Raw genomic sequence first — 24,177 nt, forward strand, 5'->3', positions numbered from 1 at the left:
ACAAAATTAGGAACGGACCTAATTTTGCTATTCAAGGGTCATTGGTTGGTTGCCATTTGACATCCAAATACTGATCTTCGTATTAAAGATGACATCCAAATACTCTTCTAAGATTACCATTTGTCTTTGTCTCCTAAAGAGTTTCGCGTAAGTACTTTGCACACCTTAATCAGAGACCGTACGACAGAGTTATGATCGTTTTATAGAAACTGTGCAAAGTAGTGTTAAACCAGCAAGTCAATCACACCCAACGACTTGCTGACTTAGACATGACTCCGGAACAGTCCCATCATATCGTTGGGTTTGAACCCAGCGGGTCGCTGGCAAGTCCAGACGCGTTTTTGAAGATATTTTCATCTTTTTTGTACTATTTTGAGCATTTAGTATAAATATCCCCTAGGGTTTCTCACAATGCAGCTTTTGACTCATTTTGAATATCAACATTGAGCACCCTTTTTCATCTTTGAGTTTTATCAAAACCGTTGAGGTTGCATTGTTCTTTTGCCGTGACTAAGTTCGATGTTAGGTATGCTTGCTAGTTTTTGGGCTGCTGGTTTTGTGGATTCATTCGATTTTTGTTTTAGTGATAGTAGTTTTTTGATTATCTTCATTATTTTGGAAAAGATTCGAGGCTTGTCATTTGATTTTTATTTTAGTGAAAGTAGTTTTTGGATTGTCTTCATTATTTTGGAAAAGATTCGAGGTTCGAATCATTAATTTAACTCATAACACATTTATTAAATTTATTAAAGATTTGCAACAACAAGTCGTAGACATTGTATTTTGGAGAAGATTCGAGATCCCAATCATTAATATAACTCATAACACATTCATTCGAGGTCTCAATCATTAATCTAACACATTTATCTTTTCCTTCGTTATTTCTACCATTTTAATTATTTAATTCTTGTCGGATTAATTGAATAATTGCAAGAAGAAGTCTCGCACATTATATTTTTCTTGAATCAACAAAAATCATATTTATATAGCAATTTACATTGCATAAATTGGGCCATACAAACATAAATAATCCGTAGGGTCTATAAAGGTATAGAATAATTTGTCGATCATGAAAGTCCAATAACTCGTATTAATGTTAGTATTATAAAGTTGGTTTTGTTCTAGATGTTTGTTTGAGGTGGAATGACGTGGCAAATTGTCTTTTCTTTGATAGTTTTATTAAACAAAGTTGAGGGGAATATATTACTCCTATATATATATATGCTCTTACCCATTTTAAATAAATTTCGTTGATTTAAATTCTCATCTAGTACGAATCTTTTCGTATTAATATATGCTATTTCTGTGCAGTCACATGCCAAGTACTATTATGAAAGTTGCTCATCAAATGCTAAAAATTTATTTGGACATCACGTTCCTAGGTTATATAGACTTGGAGGTTGTGAATCAATAAATTAAGTAGCTCATTAACTATTTGAAATTTTAACAATAATTATTGTTCTTGCTCATTAGTGACACTAACTTATTAGCTAAAGCGACTAAATCTGAGCTTCATAGCATTTAGCTTATTAACTCATTAAGTAAATTAGCTCAATAATACAAAAAGTTAAATAACTAGATGAGTAACAATAATAGTAGTAATAATTAATAGTTGAACTTTATTAAGTATTTAATTGATTTTATTTATTATAGAAAATAATAAATATATTTCGTTATTGAGAATAAAATAGTTACATTGTCAAAAGAAACAAACTGATAGTATTATTTTAAACATAAATCAAAATTTAGAGATCTGTTTTGAGTTTAATGAAGCTGGTAATTAACCTTAGAAGTATTTTGTAAATAATGTAACCTTTGTAGATGAATTTATCAATAAAACACGATAAATATTCTCAATCAAATTCAAAATAATCGGACAAAACCAATTTTCTTTTAACACGATAAATGCAGATATATAATATAAGAAAAATTTAATAATCGAACGAATTGGATTCTAACAAGTTATAATTAAAAACTAATATGATAATCAGAAAATAGATGGACAATTTTGAGTTAGCATTGAAGAACTGATGTTCCAAGAATTGTGTAAATATAGATTTTTCAACCATCATCCGAAATGGAGTAAATAAATTAATCACGTCCAATATCTATAATTTATGTGGACACATTTATATGTGTGCAACGTATACACATAAAATAAAATAATAAAAACATGTGAAAATGAATTGGGTGGATGTTATGATTTTTTATTTTTTGTTTTTTTAAAAAAATTATTCAAATCCCTGTCTGAAAGCGAGCCATCTTTTTTCTTATAATATGAAAGCCTTATTTTTTATTGCATTAAATCCTTTACGCATAAGCAAAATCATTTACTTCAGTACATAAATTACCCAATTTATACACACGTTTAACTCAAGGAGTATAAATTATATACCATGTAAAGGGGAAAAAATTCAATCATTTTATCTTAGAAGACATTTCATTATATACCATGTAAAGGGAAAAAAATTCAATCATTTTATCTTAGAAGACATTTCAAATTGACTAGAAACTTAGACAGCACAAGAAAAGTAAAAACCAGCACTTACACAACTTGAAAGGAGAAATTATTTCTTAATTAAAGTGGCCAAGATTAATTTTTATTTATTCATTATAAAATATGTACTTTAAACCCCGCTTCTAATTTATTTTGTCATATAAAAATGGCCCCCAAATCACGATCATTGTGTTCCAATTGATTTGAAATCATGAAAATACAAGTTTTTCAAGAACAGATGCTTAATCAAATGAAATATGTCATAAACATCACGTGCTATATAATTTGCCTATCAATGGTTGTTAAAGGTCAATTTGCATCCACAAATGTCATGCGAAATCAAGCAAGTTTAAGGTATATCTGTTGGGGTTTACAAATATAATCACACCATATGCAATTATGAGTATCTTTTTTCCCTTGGCAAGGACAAAATCATACTAGTAATTATTACTACTAATTTTGTACTCGATAAAAAGATATTCATAAAATTTGAATTGTTGCCATTTTAATCCAAACCTTGTTCACTTTACCTTCTAAAATCATCTCAATAGCCACGTGTTACTTTTGTCTCCTTGTAGCTTAATTTAATGCGAATCTGAACTGATTATTAAATTTAATACAAATTATTTTATCATATAGTATTAGTAATATACTACTATAATATACTCCCAAATTGCAACACTATCATACAACGGTACAAACCTAAGACTATATTGAAGAATTCCATATAATAAGTCAGGTCTCACAAAAATCGAACATTATTCAATACATATATAACTTTGAAGACTTGACTTATGACGCATTTTGGCAAAATATCCCGACATTGGATTTCTGACTAGGTATATTCATAGCCATCGAAATTATTCCAAAAAAATGAATTATATAACGATAATTTGTTTTGATATATTCAACGGCCAAAATAGTTTAACAGAACACACTAATTAATTGAAGCATAATAAAGTTAAATTGTTATGGAATGCGTGAGAAGATTACATTGAATCGAGATTAAAAGAGTCAAGACAAGATTCCAGTCAATTTTGCAAGCCATAAAAAATGTCCAAAAATGGCGTCTTCTTTATATGAAGCCACGAGCTTCGAAACTACACAGGAAAAGTCTAAGTCACCCCTTTCTTTACAAAGATTGCATCTTTTTGCTACCCATCCTTCATTTATACATCCCCTTCACCTAGAGAGAGAGAGAGAGAGAGGTGGGGGACTAAATAAGCTACAATCTTGAGAGATTATTATTGGTATTAGATCTGCTGCTGGTGAATGAGCTTTGCTTCCTCTCTCACTGGAAACAGAGCTGAGCTGCTTTGTGGGTTTCTCCTTTTTGTGCTTATTGTGAATAAGAAAGTTAAAAATCGAATCTTGAATTAGGGTTTTGAGCTTGTTGGGCTATCTCAGTCAAGCTCGTATTTATCGAGGGATTTCGATGGGGATTTGCATGAGCAGCCAGATTAAGGCTGAAACTTCATTTCAGAGTGGTACAGGTACATTCAGGCACATCCTTTTTACCTTCCCTCTTTTAATAATCAAATCGAAATGATGCAATCATAATTCTTTACTAGTAAATGATGATTAGTAGATTATTCAATTTTGAAGCTCCCTTGTTCTAAAGCTGAAAGCCATATTCACCTTCACTGCATTTGGGATTTCATCAGAAGCTCAGTTTGTAGGCAAATTTATATTCGAGAAAGAAATAGAAGATTATACTCCATATATGGCTATTTCGGAGAAATCGAGAACACAGGGGCAGTCACTTTTTTTGCTATTGTATAGATGGAAATGAGTAAATTCAGCTTGTTTTACATATATATGGCTTATTTCGTTCTAAAAGATCTGATTGTGGAGTTCCTCGAAAGGATATGGGAAGAATTAGGTTGATGTTTTGAGTTTTTGCGATAATATCCTTGAATACTCTTAACATTTTGGCTGTGCTTGGCTGCAGATGGAGGTCTCACTTCCTCTAAAATGGTTAGTGGGGATGGGACCGACTTAAGTAATTTAAGCGCCAAAACTTCTTCAACCTCCGTGCCTCCAACTCCTCGGAGTGAGGATGAAATATTGCAATCCGCGAACATGAAAAGCTTCACACTCGCTGACCTTAAGGCAGCCACAAGAAATTTCCGCCCTGACAGTGTGATTGGGGAAGGTGGATTCGGTTCTGTTTTCAAGGGGTGGATCGACGAGCATACGTTTGCAGCAGCTAAGGCTGGCTCTGGTATAGTAATAGCTGTTAAGCGACTAAACCAAGAGGGGTGGCAAGGACACACAGAATGGTTGGTATGTACACATTTAAGCCTTATTTTCGTATAAGGAAGCAATATTGTTGTTTGAACTTTATTGTGCTTGTGTTTAGAGATTCTTGAAATTCAGGGAATTCTGCAAATGTCATTTGCGTTTCTTGTAAATGTACTTACGAGGATTGTTCGTGTCGTTTTGAGCATTAACTTTTATCTTTTCATTTATGTGTGCTCTGACGTTTGCAGGCTGAGATAAACTATTTAGGACAGTTGCGCCATCCTAATCTCGTGAAATTGATCGGTTACTGCTTGGAGGACGACCACAGACTTTTGGTCTATGAGTTCATGCCAAAGGGTAGTATGGAGAATCACCTATTCAGGAGTGAGTGCACCATTACCGAGCAGTGATAGCCCTACATCAGTTTTCTACTTTTATTTATCTCTTATGTTCACGTAAATCTACTGATCTATCAGTTTCGTGTTGATGTTGATCTAGGAGGTTCTTATTTCCAGCCACTATCGTGGAGCCTGAGAATGAAGATTGCTCTTGATGCTGCAAGGGGGCTTGCCTTTCTTCATAGCGACGAAGTGAAAGTGATATATCGGGACTTCAAGACTTCAAATATCCTGCTTGATTCAGTACGTGGTCTCACGACAGTTTTTATACTCGTTTCTTGGTGAATTTGAGTCGATTAATTGGTTATTGATACTATTTTCTTATCACAGAACTACAACGCTAAACTTTCTGATTTCGGGCTGGCCCGGGACGGGCCAACCGATGATAAGAGTCATGTCTCCACCCGAGTTATGGGAACTTATGGATATGCTGCTCCAGAGTATCTATCCACAGGTAGGGGGATGTCGAAATTGTTTCTCTTTTCATCAATGTATTACTCTAACATAAGCTAAAGAACCGATTCCTGTTTGTGGAAAAGGTCATTTAACGGCCAAGAGCGACATATACAGCTTCGGAGTTGTTCTCCTCGAGATTCTATCGGGGAAGAAAGCAATAGACAAGACTCGTCCATCGGGGGAACACAACCTGGTCGAGTGGGCAAAGCCTTACCTCACAAACAAACGTCGAGTCCTTCATGTCCTGGATGCTCGTCTCGAAGGCCAGTACTCGTTGGGCCAGGCTACAAAAGCGGCCCAACTCGCTCTTCAGTGCCTAGCCATTGAAGCCAGGGCGAGGCCGAATATGGATGAGGTTGTGACGGCTCTGGAGCAGCTCCAGGACTCGAAGGACGCCTCGAAACACGACCGGAAACACCACCAATTGAAGATACGTTCGCAGACAAACAGTGAACCTAAAACGTGCAAGAGCAGTGCTCAAGAAACACGTAAGGCGACCGCCTATCCGAGGCCATCGGCCTTTGTATGAGGCATCAGCCCTGGGCTGTTTCTACTCGATGGAGTTTGTTTTAGACTGTACAGTGGTGTGTTATAGATTTTGTGGTGCATGTGTTTGTATTGTATTTGAGTTCTATGATCAGTTTTCATGGAATCTTGAAATTGTTGTTGTAATCTTTGGCGATGTAAGAACTGAATTTTTGATTGGATGGAAAAAGAAAAAGGAGTGAAATGTGTTGCTCATTTTTTAAAAGAATGTTGTTTTGTAGAATGGGAGTACACATTAGTATTAGCCTAGAAAATTGATGAGGTATAAATTCTTAATCTAGAGTTAAGATTCACAATTCTAAGATTACGGACTTACGGTGGTCATAGGGTTTAAGGATTGATTAATAATTTAATTCGGAATATAATACATTCATTATTTAGTACTCCATTAGTAGTATTTTTAAATAAAGGGGGCTATACAGAGTAAAATGAGTGTTATGACTAGCAATCTATCACAACCCCTTTTAAAATGTTAGAGATCCTGTGTTAGTTTATTCAAAAATCTCCCACAACTTTTTATTACTACAATAGTAGCCAGGGGAAGAGATATATACTCCTTATACAAAGTACCTTTATCTTAATGAAAATAATAATTTTCTTTGATTAAGTAAATGCACAACAGTTAATATTTTAAAGAGAAAACATGAAAATTGATTGATCCATCCAACATTATGTATTCAAACAAAATTGCTCAGTACTTTATGAAGTAATAACATATTCTCAGAGATATTGAAGGCGTACGTCAACAAATACAGCAGCTTTGAATTGTGTGGGCAGTGTGATATGGTTGAGCCTGCATTTTTGTGCTATTATATAGTAATAATATTAATGATTTATTAGAATATTAAAATGAAAACTTGAATTAATGATTTATATCAAATTTAGGGTCGCACGTAATGTAACAAACATGTCATCCGCAACGTTGTCTCTTATCCGTCTTTTAGGTCATCCGCAACGATGTCTCTTATTCGTCTCTTAAACGTCTCATTTCTTAACTATTCATGGGTCCCACTATACTTTTCATCCCATCCCTTAACTAAGAGACAACACCTACAACCCTCCATCTCTTAACCGTCTATTAACCATCTCATCCCTTAACTATTCATTCAAATTTTTTTTTTATTTCTATTTCCAACAAATTCAATTAATAAAAACACACTTCATTAAATAAAATTACAACTTAAAATTCTAAAATTTTTTAAAAAAACATAATTAAAAATCCTAAAAGTCCGGGATCGTCTTTGGGGCGGCGCGGCTTCCTCCGCCTCCCTACGTCGATCTTCTCCAAGCGATTCTTCCATTATTTGATGCATTTGCTCAAATAGATCCATGAATGGATTAAATTTGGGAGAAGAATAAAAGAGATGATTTGAGATGAAAATTGGAGAGGAAAGAGAAATGATTTGAGAAGAATAGATGCGTGTTTGTGTGTGTGAAAGAGGATTATTTATTAGAATAAAAAAGAAAAAAATAAATTTTTTAAAATGACCGTTGAACGGTCATATTACCGTTTTTATTTATTTTTATTAAATTCGAATTAAAAATAATAATTTATTGCTTCAGCGTGACGAAGCCCACTCGCCGACCGGCGAGTGGGCTTCGTCACGCGTGGCGCCAGCGCGCGCCACGTCGCGCGGCTCGCCATCCGTCTCGGTGGGACGGGCGTCTCGGCGGGATGGTGACGAGACGGGACGCTGCAACATGTCCCGCGTCCGTCTCGTCTCGGAGGGACGAGATAAGAGACACCCGCGAGACGCATTGCGGGTGCTCTTAACCGTCTCATCTCTTAACTATTCATGGGCCCCACTGTACTTTTCACTCCATCACTTAACTAAGAGACAACACATGCAACCCTCCATCTCTTAACTGTCTCTTAACCATCTCATCCCTTAACTATTTATTCAATTTCATTTTTTTTATTTCTAACAAATTCAATTAATAAAAACACACTTCATTAAATAAAATAAAATTACAACTTAAAATCCTAAAAAAATACATAATTAAATTCCTAAAAAATAAATAAAAAGACATAATTTAAAAAATACATAATTTAAAACTCAAAGAAGCAGAAGAAAGAGTTGTAAGTCCGGGATCGCCTTTCTGGCGGCGCGGCTTCCTCCGCCTCCCTATGTCGATCTTTTTCTAGCGATTCTTCAATTATTCGACGCATTTGCTCAAATGGATCCATGAATGGATTAAATTTGGGAAAAGAATAAAAGAGATATTTGAGATGAAAATTGGAGAGGAAAGAGAGATGATTTGAGAAGAATAGATGTGTGTTTATGTGTGTAATGATAATGAAAGAGTAGTATTTATAGAATAAAAAAAGAAAAAAAATAAAAAAATAACCGTTGGAAGGTCATATTACCGTTTTTTAATTTTTTTTATTAAAATCAATTTTTTTTGTAAATAATTTATTGCGTCAACGTGACGACGCCCACTCGCGGGCCGGAGAGTGGGCATCACGCCTAGATAGGATGCTGAAACGCGTCTCTTAACCGTCTCGTCTCGAAGAGACGGTTAAGAGATGCGTTGCGGATGCTCTTATTAATTTTCCAAACACCTTACAACAATAAAGAAAAATAAAAAAATTATAAAAAAAGAAACATTTTTTCTTCTTAACAATATTGTACTACTACATTATAAATTTATAATCAGAAGCTGCGGGCTACATCTATTTTTCCCTGCAGCCGCTTCAGCCTCCACACACTTTACTTCATTTATAATTTCTTCTAGGGGAAAAGCGAAAAATAGATAAAGACGGAGGACCCCGTTGCAAATTCCAGGAATACCCAACCATTATTTTTGGTGGTTTTCAGACTCTGTAATTCTTTCCAGAGAAGGTCTGGCCGAACTGCCAATTGGCGGGCGCCACGTCGAGAGAGGTGGAGGAGCGTCGGTCGCTGCCGAAAACTCTGAAGGAGAGGGCCTGGCCCACAAGGTTGGCGCTGGATTGCCAGTTTTGCCCCCAGTTACGGCTCATGGCTAGCCACTGCGTGTTCTTTCCCTTGATGCTCACGCGCACGATATCCCCTGCACCCGCGACGTTGGTGACCAGAACCAGGTTGAAGTAACGGAAGCCGTTGATTGTGAATCTGATCCCTCCTTGCTTCCTGCATGGTATACTGCAAAACAATAAACAAATTATTAAATAGTGGAGTAATTGAGAAATTATTAAAATTGATGGGAGACATAACGGAAATTGAATGAACAATAACCTCCCCTAAAAAAGGTAGGTACAACCGTACAATGATGCAATGACGAATTTGTACGAGTTAGTTGGAAAGTTGTTGTTGCGGGTGTATAACTTAAAAGGGTATTTTAGTAATTTAGTTATAGAGATGCCGTCCGACACAGCAAATTTCATACACTAGCAAAACTGAGAATCGTCACGGACATGGTGGCATTGTTGCATGTATGCTTACTAGAGGGGCAAAATGGTCCATTCGCGTCACCGGAAAGCAGAATAATGAAGCAGTAAAAAGTGGGTGGCAGGTATTCTGTTTGTTGAAACTTAGAAGTAATTACGTACCACCGACTAGTTTAAAGCCCAAAACATTTTTTACTACCAAATTAATTATAATTCGAAGCTCATGGAAAAATAAAATATAGTAGTATAACAAAATCTAATTCTACATTTTTGGGTCAATACTAGAAATCATTAGATTTAGCTGTGTGAATATCACACGACCAAACTATGAAAAAACTTGTTACAATGACAATTATTCACAAAAGCAATACGAAATCACATATGTAACTAAACTAAATCATTTAAAGAAACCACTATCAAGGTGTAAAGTTTCTGAGTCCAACCAATTATAATTAAAAGAAATAATGTTTTTGAAATGGTAATTAACTATGCCTACCACATGTCAATATGTCCACACAACTAAATTTTTATGTAGGATTATATAGTTTGCAACTAGAAAACGACATTTCTAATTTAGTAAATAACACTATAATAGCGACCGTTACCAATGTAATTCTAAATTTCGTAACATATTAACGTGCAACAACATGTATCTATAGTAAATAGTAGAAAAGTAGGCAATTAGATTATACCGGCGGAAGTTGACGGGTACGATGCCGGCGCGGTACTGAGCAATCTTGAGGAACATAGGCATGGCGAGATCGAAGTGGGTGCGGGGCGGGTTACACCACCCACCGTTATCATTGGGCAGGGCAAAGTTTGGCGGGCAGAAATTGGTTGCCGTTATGAGGATGGACGGGCTGCCCGGGTTACACCACTTGGCGTCCTGCGCCGCGTCGCACTTGATCTCGAAGCACGCCCCGCAGCTCAACCCGTTGTTGAAAAGCGCCGTGCTCAGCGCCGCCGTGTTCACGTCGTACCCCTGGCTGTACAGGTTCCCGTACCCGCACGCGCCGCCTGCAACATAACAAAATTTGATGGAAACAAAAATTAAAATAGAAATGAAATGAATGGAATGTGCGTAGGTACCCATGGTGCCGGAGGCGTCGCTGCCGCCGTAGAAGGTGGCGTGGGCGGGTTGCCAGGGGGTGCCGGTGTAGACGCCGGGGATCCTAGCTTGGGCAGAGGTGAGGAAGCAGAGGATGGTGGCAATGCAGAGGAGAAGATTCGTTGTTGTTGCTGCCATTTTTGAGTTCGAGAGGTGCTCAAATGCAGACTATTGAGAGAGAGAGAGAGAGAGGGTTTGGAGGGTTTTGGGGAAGGAGAGGGGCTACTTATGGTGGAAGGAAGAAGGGTAGGGGCTGTAATTTTTTCACCTTCATAAATGCCGCCTCCTTTTTTTAAATCTTTTTATTAAATCATCGAAATTGCAAAATTACAGATTCTACGGCGTTTCGGTGATTTAAATTTTTTTGTTTAAATTCAAGTACTAATATTTTTGTTGGATATTCGTTTATTAATTGGAATCGGGTCAATTTTGTTTATCACTGAATTCGGTCATGTGAGGGCAAATAATATCCCACATTGGAGAATTAACAAAAGTTGCAAACATATAAATGGACTACCCCAACTCCATTAATATGAGGCATTTTGGGGTACCCTAAGAGTAAAACCGTGAGAGCTTTGCCCAAAGGGGACAATATCATACTAATATGGAGTTCGGGTATACGCCACCGATACCCAATAGGTCAATTTTGATTAATGGAGGTGGGATTTTATTCGAATTCCGGTATGTCCTCGTTAAATAGAGTGTAGTTATTGTTAAAAGGTTTGATTAGACTCATAAGTTTCTGAAATGAATGATAAAATGGCAACTCCTAATATTTGACTGACATTGAATTCGCGCAAACATATGGATTTGCTACATCAATGTGCCTATAAACTTATCATTGATATATGGACTAGTGTACAAAATGCGCACAAAATCTACCACTAATCCATCTCTACATTATATATGATTTACTCTCTCCCCGTCCTATTGAAGATGACTCACTTTCTTTTTTGGTTTGTCTCAATCAAGATGACTCATTACTAAAAATGGAAACACCTTTTTATTCTTTCTCTATTACTTTACTCTCTTCACTTAAAATACAAAATAAAGTTGTATAAATTCTCGTGCCGCCTAAAAAAAGAGTCAATCTTCCTTGGGACGGAGGGAGTACTTTTTTTAGACACAATTTAGAAAAAAGTACTCCATAATGGGTTAACCGGAGCAAAATATTGTAGGAAAGAGATAAATAGAGAGTGAAATGAGAATAAAGTAAGTATTAGAGATAAAAGTAAAAATGAATAAATATTTTTATTTTTGTTAAAAATGAATAGGACCGACTTATAATAAGACATTCAGAAAATAAATATGACTCACGCATCCCCTTGTCGTATTCGATCCTAACTACGTAAGAAAATGTGATATGAAGTTGTTATTTATGTGACAAATAACGAATGTATAGCACGAGATTAATGACTTAAATATAATTAGAAGCGATAACACAATATTTACCATCCCCAAATGGTCCTGGTCTATCAAATATTCTACATATTCTATGATAAGATCATAATTTTAACTTGAAAAATTACATACTTCCGCTACTTTAAACTCGATGTGGCGTAGAAGAACAATTTTAACCAATAAACCCACCATGATTCAATTAAAAAACTTTTATTTTGGTAGTCGATTTTTTGTGTGTAGACAACTAAGAGCATTAATAACAATGATTTCTAAATTTATTAAATCTAACTAACCCAAATTAAATTCCAAAAACAAAGAACGCGCAAGGTAATAAATATTGCAAAACATTAAATTTCGATAAAAAAAATGGGCCCATCTCATTAATAATAAATTCACAATTTTTTTACAAATAAAATTGGTTCACCTGAGTATTAGATTAATCGGATTAGGCACCACTACATTTACTCTCCACCAAATCACAACTGTTTGCTGCCTTTGCGAAAAAAGGAAAGCCATTAATACACCGGCTTACTTCACATTTCCTCTGCCCTTTCTTAGGGGAAACAATATTGAAATTGTAGTAGTATAATAATAATAATAATAATAATAGTAATATGTTCCTCACGATAATACTTACAGTTATAGGTTTTTATAATGTCATTGAAAAAATATTAATTCATCTAATATATGTTCCACCCCGACCCTTCAAACTAATATTCCTTTTAATATTTATTATTATCCATGCACACTGCAAGCCTGCACGTATGTGATAATGCCGTTAAATAATAGAATTTGGTATGACGAAATATTGTACGTAAAACAAAACGCAATAATGAAATCCAACTGATTTCATAAACCGTGAATACTATATATAATCGTGTGTCGCAAATAAAACGAAAATAGCGTCACATCAACTGCATTGCAGAAAATCATGTGCACTCAAATGCCTAGGGATTATTTTATTTTTTATAATGTATGGTATATAAATAAAAAAAATGGAGTTCAATTTGGTAATTTAATTGGAAGCTCCAACTATATTATAAGCCCACTCCACATGCGAACTTCACCGACGATATAATCAATTGATATTTACTATTTTGCCCTTCCCCCTCCGCGTTTTTGCTCGTCGTTTCTCATTCTCAAATTGCCCATGTGCTGCTTTTATTTACTACTACTACTACTGGTCAATTTGGTAATTAAATATTGTTAATCGTTTTAGTGTCATTATATCATTTAACCTCGAAATACGAAAGAAAGGCCAACTTATTGAATAGTAATTGCTATAAAAAAATTTAGCAATTTTAATTTTGGACAAATCGTATAGATCATTACAATCACAGTGGCTATATCGATTTGTAGCAAAATATGCCTGTTTGAAACTAATTATAGGATTGAAAGTTAATGTGACGATGTTTCTTCCACGCAAGCGTTCAAATACATGTGAAGATTTCAGTCGCCCATATTTATGGTTTTTCTATATTACTACAAATGAACATATTAATATGTTATTACTGCAATAATACTTAAAGTAAGTCGCAAATCAAAAAATTGGGCGCTAGTTGATTACTTGATTATATGTATTTATTACTAAATTATAAGCATTAGGAAAATTTATCGAGTTGTTCGATTTAATGACCATTAATTTGTGGAAATCAAATTTTTATATAATTTATTTATATATACATTATGCCTCTCAATTTTAAAACGGAAAAGATCGATTTTTATTTAAAGCGGTCTATTATTAATAACGTAATTTCTTAGCTAATTTGTCCCTCCTATATATTGTGTGAGGAACTATATTATTGAATTGGTCATGGCTCATTAATATATTTGCATCGAAATATTGGATGAAAGCTAATTTCGAAACTAAAGCGATGTAGTATTAACAAATTTTTTACACTTTTATATAATTTTATCAATTTATGTAGTGTTAGATATACACTGGAAGGCCAATCGCCATAAACTTCCTTTGCCGAGTGATCCGTTTTATAGCGATGTATTATATGATTTGATTTTAACATAAATTATTATAGTTATCACTACATGGAGTATAGTTTTGGACCTACAATGTTATCTCTAATTAAGTATAGACAAAAAGAGAGAATATGGTTTATTTGGAGGCATAATTTCCACTATAATCAATTTGCCCATGGTTGTACTCAACCATCAAAATCCAATTACACCCAGTTATATTAGGAGTAATGAAGAGACATTAATGTGGTACACTCTAATGGCCACACATTTTTTCTACAATTCAAATTTAAAGTTGACAAATAGTCAAATAATTATTTTAATTCTTTTTTTAAGGAGAACTTATTTTAATTATAATACCTCAAGATTATTATTGACTACATTAATTATCACTTAAAAATAGAATTCGATTAATTAATTCAATTTCTCTATAACTTCAAAGATGTGAATAATATAACAAACCATGCTTTGATTTTTACATAATTTGAAATATCAATAGAAAATTTTAAGATGATAGAATGATACTAAACGTAAAAAATATGCTTAGTATGGACTAAACAAAAACGATGGTTAGATATAGTATTCACATAAAGTTTATAATGCAACATTTTATACTATAGATAGACATAAAATGAAGTTAGATTGGTGAAATAAAAATGGTGGTGATACCGTTGGGGATGGTGGAAGAGCATTTAAAATAAGCAAAAAAAAAGATGATATTGGCAAGATTTGATGACTCATTCTATTTAAATTTACATAATTCATTGGCCATGCTAACACATGTGAACTGCCCACCAAATTTGCTCCAACCCCTATCCTTCCCTCCACGTTTACACATGTGGATGTGGATGTGAATGTGTATGTCATCCCCTATTCTAAATTGTTCTCTTTCAATTCAATCTCATTTTGTAATAATCCATTTATAATCTCATACATTAAATACATGATGACACGTTATACTATATTTTAGTATGAAAACTATCTTTTGCTATTTTTGGTTAAAATTATCTTTTGATACACGAAGGCTTCATTTCATATCAATGCTATTTTTGGTTAAAAGTATCGATTTACATTTTTATTAATTTACTCATTTACATTTTTGGTCAAATTCATGGAGATCGAGAGCATTATTATAGTTTTGCTTGTAGTTTAAACATGCTATTTTTTGTGTGACAAAATACAAAAATTACTTATTAAATCCCAAACTAATCGATTTTATGGTCAATGAATGCAAGTGTGCGACTTGAGTTACTATCAACTAATGATTATTACATGCAGGAGTCAGAATTTTCAAATTATTGAGAATGTGAAAGTTGGAGAATGAAAAATACATTAAGAAGCTTTCCATGCACAAAAACAGAAGTGAAGAGCTGAAGAAGCATGCCCTTGCATAAGATAAAGTGGACGTGGAATCTGACCGTTGTGATCATTTGAATGCTGACTCAACGTCTAGTCAGCATCTAGTCAGCTTAGAAGCGGTTAGGAAGTTTATTAGAAGTTAGTTATCCCATAAAATATATCTTCTTTGTAGTATAAATAGCTAGCTTGAGCTCTTTTGTAATTTGATTGAGTTTTATGAATAAAGTTCTTTTTCTCTCAATTCTTATTATCAAAATGGATAGTGTGATTCATGTTTTGTAAATTTGCAAATTCGCTTCCGCTTATCATCATCTTCTTAGTTTTCTATAATGGCTCGGAATCCTCGTGGTGCTAATGCGGCTCCAATTCCTCCAATGGAGGATAGCTCGAGCCCGTATTACCTCTATCCAAGTGATAACCCGAGCTTTCAACTAGTTCCTCACGTTCTAACCGGCTCCAATTACATCAATTGGAGTAGATCTATCACCACGACACTTTTGGCGAAGAATAAGCTCGCCTTCATCAATGGCACTCTTCTTCGGCCGACTGAAGATGATCTATTGTTTCCAGCATGGCTTAGATGCAACAGTATGGTTGTGTCATGGCTCAGGAATTCAATTTCAGCTCAGATCTGCTCGAGCATCATGTATATTGATAATGCGCACGAGATCTGGTCCGATCTACGTGATCGCTTCTCTCAACTGGACACAGCCAGAGCTTATCAACTGCGGCAGAAGATCATGTCACTCACGCAGGGGAATGATGATGTTAACACCTACTTCACTAATCTGAGGATACTATGGGATGAATATAGGCATTCTCAGCCTATTGCTTGGTGCGTTTGTGGCACTTGTCGATGCAATAGGGCATCTAAATGGAACAACTATCAAGAAGAAGAATGCAGCATGTAATTTTTGATCGGCCTCAACTCCAGTTTTTCACAGATCCGGTCGAGTATATTGTCTATGATTCCAATACCTTCTTTATCCAAGGTGTTCTCTCTTGTTTTGCAGGAGGAAAAACAACGCACAATTGATGGCAATACATCTTACGCATCAGTTGTCACTCCTTCAATGAGTGAGCAATTATACTCTGCGAATGCCACTCAGTCTTATAACAGGAGCAGGATATGCTCTCATTGTGGTAAAACCAACCATACGGTGGATAAATGTTTTGTTCTACATGGATTTCCACCGAGTTTTGGCAAGGGAAAAGGAAAGTTTAATGCTAAGGATGGCAATTTCTCCAAATCTGTCAACTATGTGGAGAACAACTTCGATGAATGTGATAAAAGTACTGTCTCCACCGGTGTTGCAGTGCCATCTCCTGAGCAATGCCAGCAACTCATTCATCTCTTGCAAACTCAACTTGCTACTGTCGCTGCCACTCCCTCTCCATTATCTTCAGCTTCACCAAATAATCCTCCATCCACAAACTGTGCCTCATTCACAGGTACTATCTCATTCACTCATTTTGTTGCTTCTGTAACTACATCAAATCCTCATTGGTTGCTAGATACTGGTGCAACTCACCATGTTTGTTGTGATTTATCCATGTTTAACACCTATTCATCCACTAAAAAAGTTCTGTGCACCTGCCTAATGGTGCAACTGCTCCAGTCACACATATTGGTTCCATCATCTTAAACTCATCTATAACTCTCTCATCAGTTCTTTGTGTTCCCAGCTTTACTTTTAATCTCATCTCCATCAGTTCTCTAACTTTCTCACTTCAATGCACTGTTGTCTTCACCCGTAATTCTTTTAAAATTCAGGGAGCTTCTCAGGCAACTGTGATTGGGAGGGGTAGCCGAATAGGAAACCTATACACTCTAGAGACTTCTGATCATGAAAAGCATCAAGGTTCTTCTGTTTCTTCATCTGTTGTTCCTTCATCTGTTCCTTCAATATCTTCAGCTTCTACTTCTCCTGTAATGCCTTGTGCAAATGTTGTCACTGGAATTGATGTATGTCATAAAAGTTGGGACATTTGTCCTTTGATAAACTGAAATTCTTGTCTGATGTCCTACGTTTCACACATAAATCTATTTCATTGTGTGAAATTTGTCCCCTTGCAAAGCAGAAACACGTATCTTTTGAAAGATCAGATAGCATAGCTGCTGATTGCTTTGATCTTGTGCACTGTGATACTTGGGGACCTTTCAACACTTCCACCAATCAAGGTTTCAAGTATTTCCTTACCTTAGTTGATGATTGCTCTAGATTTGTTTGGACTTTTTTGATGCAGAACAAATCTGATGCTAAGGCAATATTACCTCAATTCTTCAATACAGTTCTTACTCAATTTGGGAAGAAAATTAAAGCCATTCGGTGTGATAATGCACCTGAATTCCATATCCCTTCTCTTTATTCTTCCTTTGGCACCATCATACAACACTCATGTGTTGAAACTCCTCAACAAAATGCCAGAGTTGAAAGAAAACACCAACACTTATTAAATGTTGCTAGAAGTCTGCTTTTCCAGTCTTTCTTGCCTATCCAATTCTGGGGGATTGTATACTCAGTGCCTCATATCTCATAAATAGGATCCCTTCTTCTGTTTTACCAAACAATTCAACTCCCTTTGAGATCCTATTCCAGAAAACACCATCTTACTCGCACTTAAGGGTGATAGGGTGTTTGTGCTATGCCTCAACTCTTCAGAGAGGCAGAGATGAGTTCTCCCCTAGAGCAACAAAGTGCATATTGCTCGGTTATCCTTCTGACTTCAAGGGATATAAGCTTTTGAACTTGATGAATATGGAAGAGTTCATTACAAGAGATGTAGTTTTTCATGAGGATGTTTTTCCTCTATCTCACTTGGCTCCATCTCATTTTCCCGAATTCTCAGAAGCTTCAGAAGCAGCTCCAGAAATAATTCCACAAATTCCCCATCTATCTGATAATATTCCATCAGCTAATAATAACCCATCATCATCCTTTCCTGTTCCAGAGAATAACACTTCTAGTTCTACAACTTCTAGAACTGGAAGATCAATAAAACCTCCATCACACTTGACTGATTTCATCTGTAATTCTGTCAGCTCCACTTCTCCATATCTAATTTCTGCTTACTTCACTCTATCTAAGCTTTCTCCTGAGTATCTCAAATACATTATCATCATGTCTTCCATCTATGAGCCCACAATACCCTGAGTGGCAGCAGCTGCATTTGCTAGAACTGAGACCTGGATTGTCACTTTCCTACCACTTGGGAAGATACCAATTGATTGCAAATGGGTATATAAAGTTAAGTATAATCCTGATGCAACAGTTGAACGATATAAAGCAAGGCTTGTAGCCAAAGGTTTCACTCAGTTAGAAGATGTAGATTTTCTACACCTTTTCTCCTGTGGCTAAACTCACCACAGTTAAGTTCTTGCTAGCCCTTGCTGCAATCAATGGGTGGTCACTTTCTCATCTAGATATTAATAATGCTTTCCTCTATGGAGATCTAGAAGAGGATATATACATGACACTTCCACCAGGTTATTAAGTTGATTGGCAGACTGTTGAAGGGGCAACATCACAATCAACGCTTGTTTCAAGTTAAAGTAGTCTCTTTATGGCTTAAAACAAGCATCTAGGCAATGATATTTGAAGCTTTCAGAAGTCTTGAAAGAATTCGGTCTGCAACAGTCTACATCAGACCATTCATTTTTTTCAAGAATGATCAAGCTGGTTTCTTTGGAATTGTTGTGTACGTTGATGATATCTTAGTGGCCACTTCTAATCCTGAGATGACAGAAGACTTCAAGAGCTTTCTATCACAACATTTTAAATTCAAAGATCTAGGAGTCCCTAAGTACTTTCTTAGAGTTGAAATAGCAAGAAACAAGAAAGGAATTTTGATCTCTCAGAGAAAGTATGTGATGGATTTGCTGAGAGACACTGGGATGCTAGGATGCAAGCCTTCAGCAGTGCCCATGGATCCATTAAAGAAGTTAAGAATGGACTCAGGAAAGCCCATGGAAGATGCTTCAAAATATAGGAGACTCATTGGCAGGCTGCTATACTTGTGCATTACTAGGCCAAATGTGACCTTTGTTGTCCATAAATTGAGTCAATATGTATCCAATCCCACTGATGAACATTGGGAGGTTGCAGAGAAGGTTCTGAGATACTTAAAGGGAACTTCGGGCCATGGATTATTCTACTCAAGTAACTGCAAAATCAGCCTTAGTATCTTCTCTGATGCAGATTGGGCTTCATGCCAAGATACAAGGAAATCGATGACATGGTATTGTCTATATCTTGGAAGCTCTTTGATATCTTGGAAGGCCAAGAAACAGAACACCATTTCTAGATCATCAGCTGAAGCTGAGTATAGAGCAATGGCACAAGCTACATGTGAGGTGGTATGGTCCATAGCTCTACTTGCTGATTTTGGAATCAAAGTTGAGAAGGTTGTACCTCTATACTGTGACAATCAATCAGCCATATACATATGCTCCAATCCGGTATTCCATGAAAGAACAAAGCATATTGAAATCGATTGTCATACTGTGAGGGAAGGGTTCTTGGAAGGAGTTGTCAAGCCCCTACACATCAGAAATAATTTGCAAGTTACTGATATCTTCACTAAGGCTTTAGGACCAATGGCTTTTCATTCTATACTTAACAAGATGAATTTTGAGAGCCTCTACAATCCATCTTGAAGGGGCATGTGAAAGTTGGAGAATGAAAAATACATGAAGAAGCTTTCCATGCACAAAGACAGAAGTGAAGAGCTGAAGAAGCATGCCTTTGCATGAGATAAAGTGGACGTGGAATCTGACCGTTGTGATCATCTGAATGCTGACTCATCGTCTAGTCAGCTTTTAGTCGGCTTAGAAGCGGTTAGGAAGTTTGTTAGAAGTTAGTTATCCCATCAAAAATATCTTCTTTGTAGTATAAATAGCTAGCTTGAGCTCTTTTGTAATTTGATTGAAATTTATGAATAAAGTTCTTTTTCTCTCGATTCTTATTATCAAAATGAATCGTGTGATTCATGTTTTGTAAATTTCACATATAATAATTATAAAGATAAAGTGATAAGTAAGCAAGAAATTAATAAAACAAAATGATGTATACACAATATTTTATTGTTTACGGCTTTGAACATTCGAGAGTACGTTATCTAGTGATCAAATCACAAGCTAATATGCAATTATATTGCTAATGTTAGTTACTTCATACACAATGCATGTATGTATATTGTACGTATTACTACTAATTTATAGGACAAATGAGTATATTTTCACTTGCTTAATAAAAAGTAACGAGGACCAAAGATTTTCTAGTAAACATATTGAATAAAAAAAGTGTAGCCCTAGCTCCATCAAATGATAAAAATAATACTACAACTTTGGGATATCCTAAAATAACAATCTATCTTACTATCTTAGTATATAATGGATTAGTGATTATCCTATATTGTTTTTAAAAATAAAAAAAATTATTATTGAAAATTGAATAATGGAGTACTAATTTTCTTCATTCCTTTGGAACAAATTTGATTAGATGGAGGCTGTACTTTGATTCCCAATGTCTCCGTACCACTTCATTAGCAAAAAAACTGTATTTTAACAACTATTTTAAATTAGTGGCCGGTGATATAGTATTATTTTTGTAATTAATACACTATTTTACAATTACTTGAAGTTGACTTTAGTCAGTATTCACCTTAATTATTATGTGCTCGTTATCATTCACTACAAAATACAGAATGCGGATCATGGGCCATCGATTCGAAGTATCCCCAATCAAAAATAATGTCAAGTACAAGCCTCTCCATTTTTTTTTGTTTTTAGTTCAATATTCATGGTGCTGGTACGATACCTGTTTACAGAGTGTACTACAAACATAATTCATAGACAATTAAGTTTTTATATTCTAATCATTGACGAATTTTAATATCGTAGATAGTCCCTAAGACATATCATATTACATTATCTCATTATCTATTTCTCTCTGAATATCAATATTCATTGTTTTTATTTCATTCTCTCTTCACCGTTGATCTTACTCTTTCTCTCCCTGCGTCTCATCTACAATATCCATTTTTTGAACATAGGGGCTCAATGTTATTTTTCAATAATCACTATAAGTTGTCACAAGGGGCATATTAAATAGTCATATTTCAAACAAGTAGAGTGTCACTATTGTAATTCTTAACTTTGTGATTTATTTGATCGGTCAAAATTGAATGAAATCTGTTTGTATATATATTTTCTCTTCATGTTAAATCTTGTATAGGTACCAGGTGGCTTCGACCAGTCCATGTCGTCGCCCCGTTTGATTAATTCTTACGAATAGCTGTATAGTACTCCCTCCGTCCCACTGAAGACGATAAACTTTTTTTTGTCTCGATCAAGATGACTCATTACTAAAAATGGAAACACATTTATCTCTACTTTATTCATTCTTTCTTACTTTACTCTCTTCACTTCACACACGAAATAAAGTTGCATAAATTCGGGTGACGCCCAAGGAAGGGGTCATCTTCCTTGGGACGGAGGGAGTAATATCATTTAGTTCAATGCTTTAAAGAATAGTTAATTAATATACGTTTTTTTATTGAATAAATGGCTCAAACCACCAACGACGGAGAGAAAAAAATGTTTCAACACACCTAACCAAAAACAGACAATAAGATCACCAAACAAGAACGAACAGCAAGCCAAAAAACAAAGACACAAAAGAAACGAACAATAAAATCATGACCAACACACCTCCCGCCAACAAAGAATGCAACAAAGAGGAAAAAGCAACACCACTGCCAAAAGCCTAGAACTATCCCAACCGTAATTAGCAAAAGAGAGCAAAAGAGGCGAGATGAAGTTCACCTTTGTAACATTGTTTCAAGATTAATACGTTGATTGAATCTCATTTATTCAAGATGAAAATCAAAAGAACACTACAAACCCAAAATGTTAGGATTAATTTCTTATGGAAGAATTCAGGGAAGAAAATAAAAACTCAAACTTTATTAATTAATTTGTTGCTAATGAATCCTGAATTTAGTACGACAAATGTTAATAGTGCGAAATTCAAGCACTTATTTTATAGAGACCGCGAATTTGCAAATAATCATTCGGAAATTATTTACGTAATTTCACTACTCTTTTATAAATAAATATATGTAGTTGGCTAGCATGCACTAAAAGCCAACATTCTAAATAAATAGTACTCCTAGTATATAAATAGGAGTATATAAAAGGTGTATGTATTTTCGAACAAATATAATTCGTGTGCGATTTTGCAATTAGTTTATACAAATACGACTCAATAATATTCAGCCTTAATAATTAACCGACATATATACACTTGATTTGAATTCATCATTTCCAAATTCTTTCATGAAATCGCAAATCTTCAAGTAATTTTATTCAGCACATTGTGTGTCTGGGGAAAATACGACAGGTTAGTGTGGGCACAATAGTGAGACCTCGCGTCACCTATTTTAGTACTATCACTAAATTTGCAAAAATAATTGCAGAAACATTTATCCATAGCTAACATTCATCTATATACTTTGAGCTTGGCCAGGACTAAATTTGCAACACGTGATCTTGCATCTTTATAACTACTAATATGCATTTAATACCTGCGTAAATAATGTTTTGATCTCGTATTTTGTTAGAGAGCGCCCGCCCTTCGTACGTGTAATTATGAGACATGGCATGCGATTTTCTTATGCTAAAGGCCATTCACAATGGAGCCGTCCTAGACACTGCTCCATTGCAACGCGAAGCACGAAGATGTGGCCAGCCGTTCTACCCGGCCCCCATGTGGTGTGAAGTCGCGCAACAGCCACTACTATTTTGATTTTATTTGTTTATATATTAATATTAAATTATTTTTAATATTCTAATTTTATATCTAAATACACTCATTTCTTATTCATTTTTACACCCGTTTTATTATAAGGGTGATGCTAAACAGTCATAATGTGGGCAACCACACAGGGATAAATTAGTAAATTTTGTATGTCAATTAATAGATAAAATATTAATTATAGTTAGTGGATAAGTTGAAATTACTTATATAGCCTTTTCTTTATTTTCTATTTTAGAACTCCCTCCATTTTAGTTTGTCAAAGAGAGAGAACGGGTATATAACTTTTGAACTCAAACCAACATTAATTACTACCCAATTTAATTGCAAAACATTGAAAATTGAATCAAAATAGACAACGCCTTTATCTTGATTCGCATAAAGGAAATTGAGTCTTACAATTTAATTTAGGTACTAAATTTAGGATCTTAATTATTATCAAGAATTTTAAAAAAATGATTAAATTTAACAGTTTGATTGATACTTATATTCAATTGAATCATCCGAGATTTCAATTGTTCTTATATTAAACTGAATCATAATTGAACAGTTTAATTGAATTTTAATTAGATCCAAACGAGTATTTATGCTTTCAGTTAATCTTATATTCATTTGAACAATTTAATTTGATTTAACAATCCAGTCAAACTTGTATTCATTTTAAATTCAATTGATTTTAGATCCAATCGAATGATTGGGAATATTTTGATAGTTGATTCAGTTTAACTACTCAAATGAATATTGGTTTCAACAGTAATAATTAAATTTAATTAAATAAATAAGTTGATTAGTTACTAGATTCGGTTTGACAATTAAGTTGAATTTTATATCTATTAAATAATTCAGTTATATCTATATTCATTTTATATTCAAATTATCATAGATCCAACCGAAGGATTCTGATATTTAATTTGAATTGAACTATTTATTGAATATTGGACTCAATTAAACAACGAGTGTAATTAAATTCAATATAACTAAAATTTAATTGAACAATTAAGTTGAATTTA

The 24,177-nt window shown here is 34.8% G+C and overlaps 5 protein-coding genes across 6 annotated transcripts; 4 read left to right on the forward strand and 1 right to left on the reverse strand.

Annotated features, from left to right (window-relative positions):
• Positions 1–3,549: 3,549 nt before the first annotated feature.
• LOC121750544 (receptor-like cytoplasmic kinase 176) lies at positions 3,550–6,346 on the forward strand. Its single transcript, XM_042145102.1, has 6 exons — positions 3,550–3,990; positions 4,449–4,783; positions 4,990–5,125; positions 5,240–5,382; positions 5,470–5,593; positions 5,679–6,346. The coding sequence occupies exons 1-6, from the start codon at positions 3,933–3,935 to the stop codon at positions 6,122–6,124; spliced, it is 1,242 nt and encodes a 413-aa protein (XP_042001036.1). The 5' UTR covers positions 3,550–3,932; the 3' UTR covers positions 6,125–6,346.
• Positions 6,347–8,717: 2,371 nt separating this feature from the next.
• Positions 8,718–10,828, reverse strand: LOC121750819 (expansin-A6-like). Of its 2 annotated transcripts, XM_042145445.1 has the most exons (3): positions 10,601–10,825; positions 10,204–10,528; positions 8,718–9,266 (listed from the first exon to the last, which is right to left on the reverse strand). In XM_042145445.1, the coding sequence occupies exons 1-3, from the start codon at positions 10,755–10,757 to the stop codon at positions 8,957–8,959; spliced, it is 792 nt and encodes a 263-aa protein (XP_042001379.1). In that variant the 5' UTR covers positions 10,758–10,825; the 3' UTR covers positions 8,718–8,956. The 2 variants fall into 2 exon arrangements, with proteins under 2 accessions (XP_042001379.1, XP_042001372.1); XM_042145438.1 differs by having other exon boundaries at positions 10,204–10,828.
• Positions 10,829–15,679: 4,851 nt separating this feature from the next.
• LOC121787501 lies at positions 15,680–16,261 on the forward strand. Its single transcript, XM_042186279.1, has one exon. It carries the CDS (start codon positions 15,680–15,682, stop codon positions 16,259–16,261), a length of 582 nt encoding a protein of 193 aa, XP_042042213.1.
• A 54-nt stretch (positions 16,262–16,315) lies between these two features.
• Positions 16,316–18,505, forward strand: LOC121787582. The gene is made up of 5 exons (XM_042186394.1): positions 16,316–16,802; positions 16,866–16,885; positions 17,125–17,316; positions 17,433–17,680; positions 17,896–18,505. The coding sequence occupies exons 1-5, from the start codon at positions 16,316–16,318 to the stop codon at positions 18,503–18,505; spliced, it is 1,557 nt and encodes a 518-aa protein (XP_042042328.1).
• Positions 18,506–18,939: 434 nt separating this feature from the next.
• LOC121787666 (uncharacterized mitochondrial protein AtMg00810-like) lies at positions 18,940–20,007 on the forward strand. Its single transcript, XM_042186508.1, has one exon. The coding sequence runs from the start codon at positions 18,940–18,942 to the stop codon at positions 20,005–20,007; it is 1,068 nt and encodes a 355-aa protein (XP_042042442.1).
• Positions 20,008–24,177: the final 4,170 nt, after the last annotated feature.

The sequence above is a fragment of the Salvia splendens genome, chromosome 1 (assembly GCF_004379255.2).
Source record: "Salvia splendens isolate huo1 chromosome 1, SspV2, whole genome shotgun sequence".
NCBI classification, from domain to species: Eukaryota; Viridiplantae; Streptophyta; class Magnoliopsida; order Lamiales; family Lamiaceae; genus Salvia; species Salvia splendens.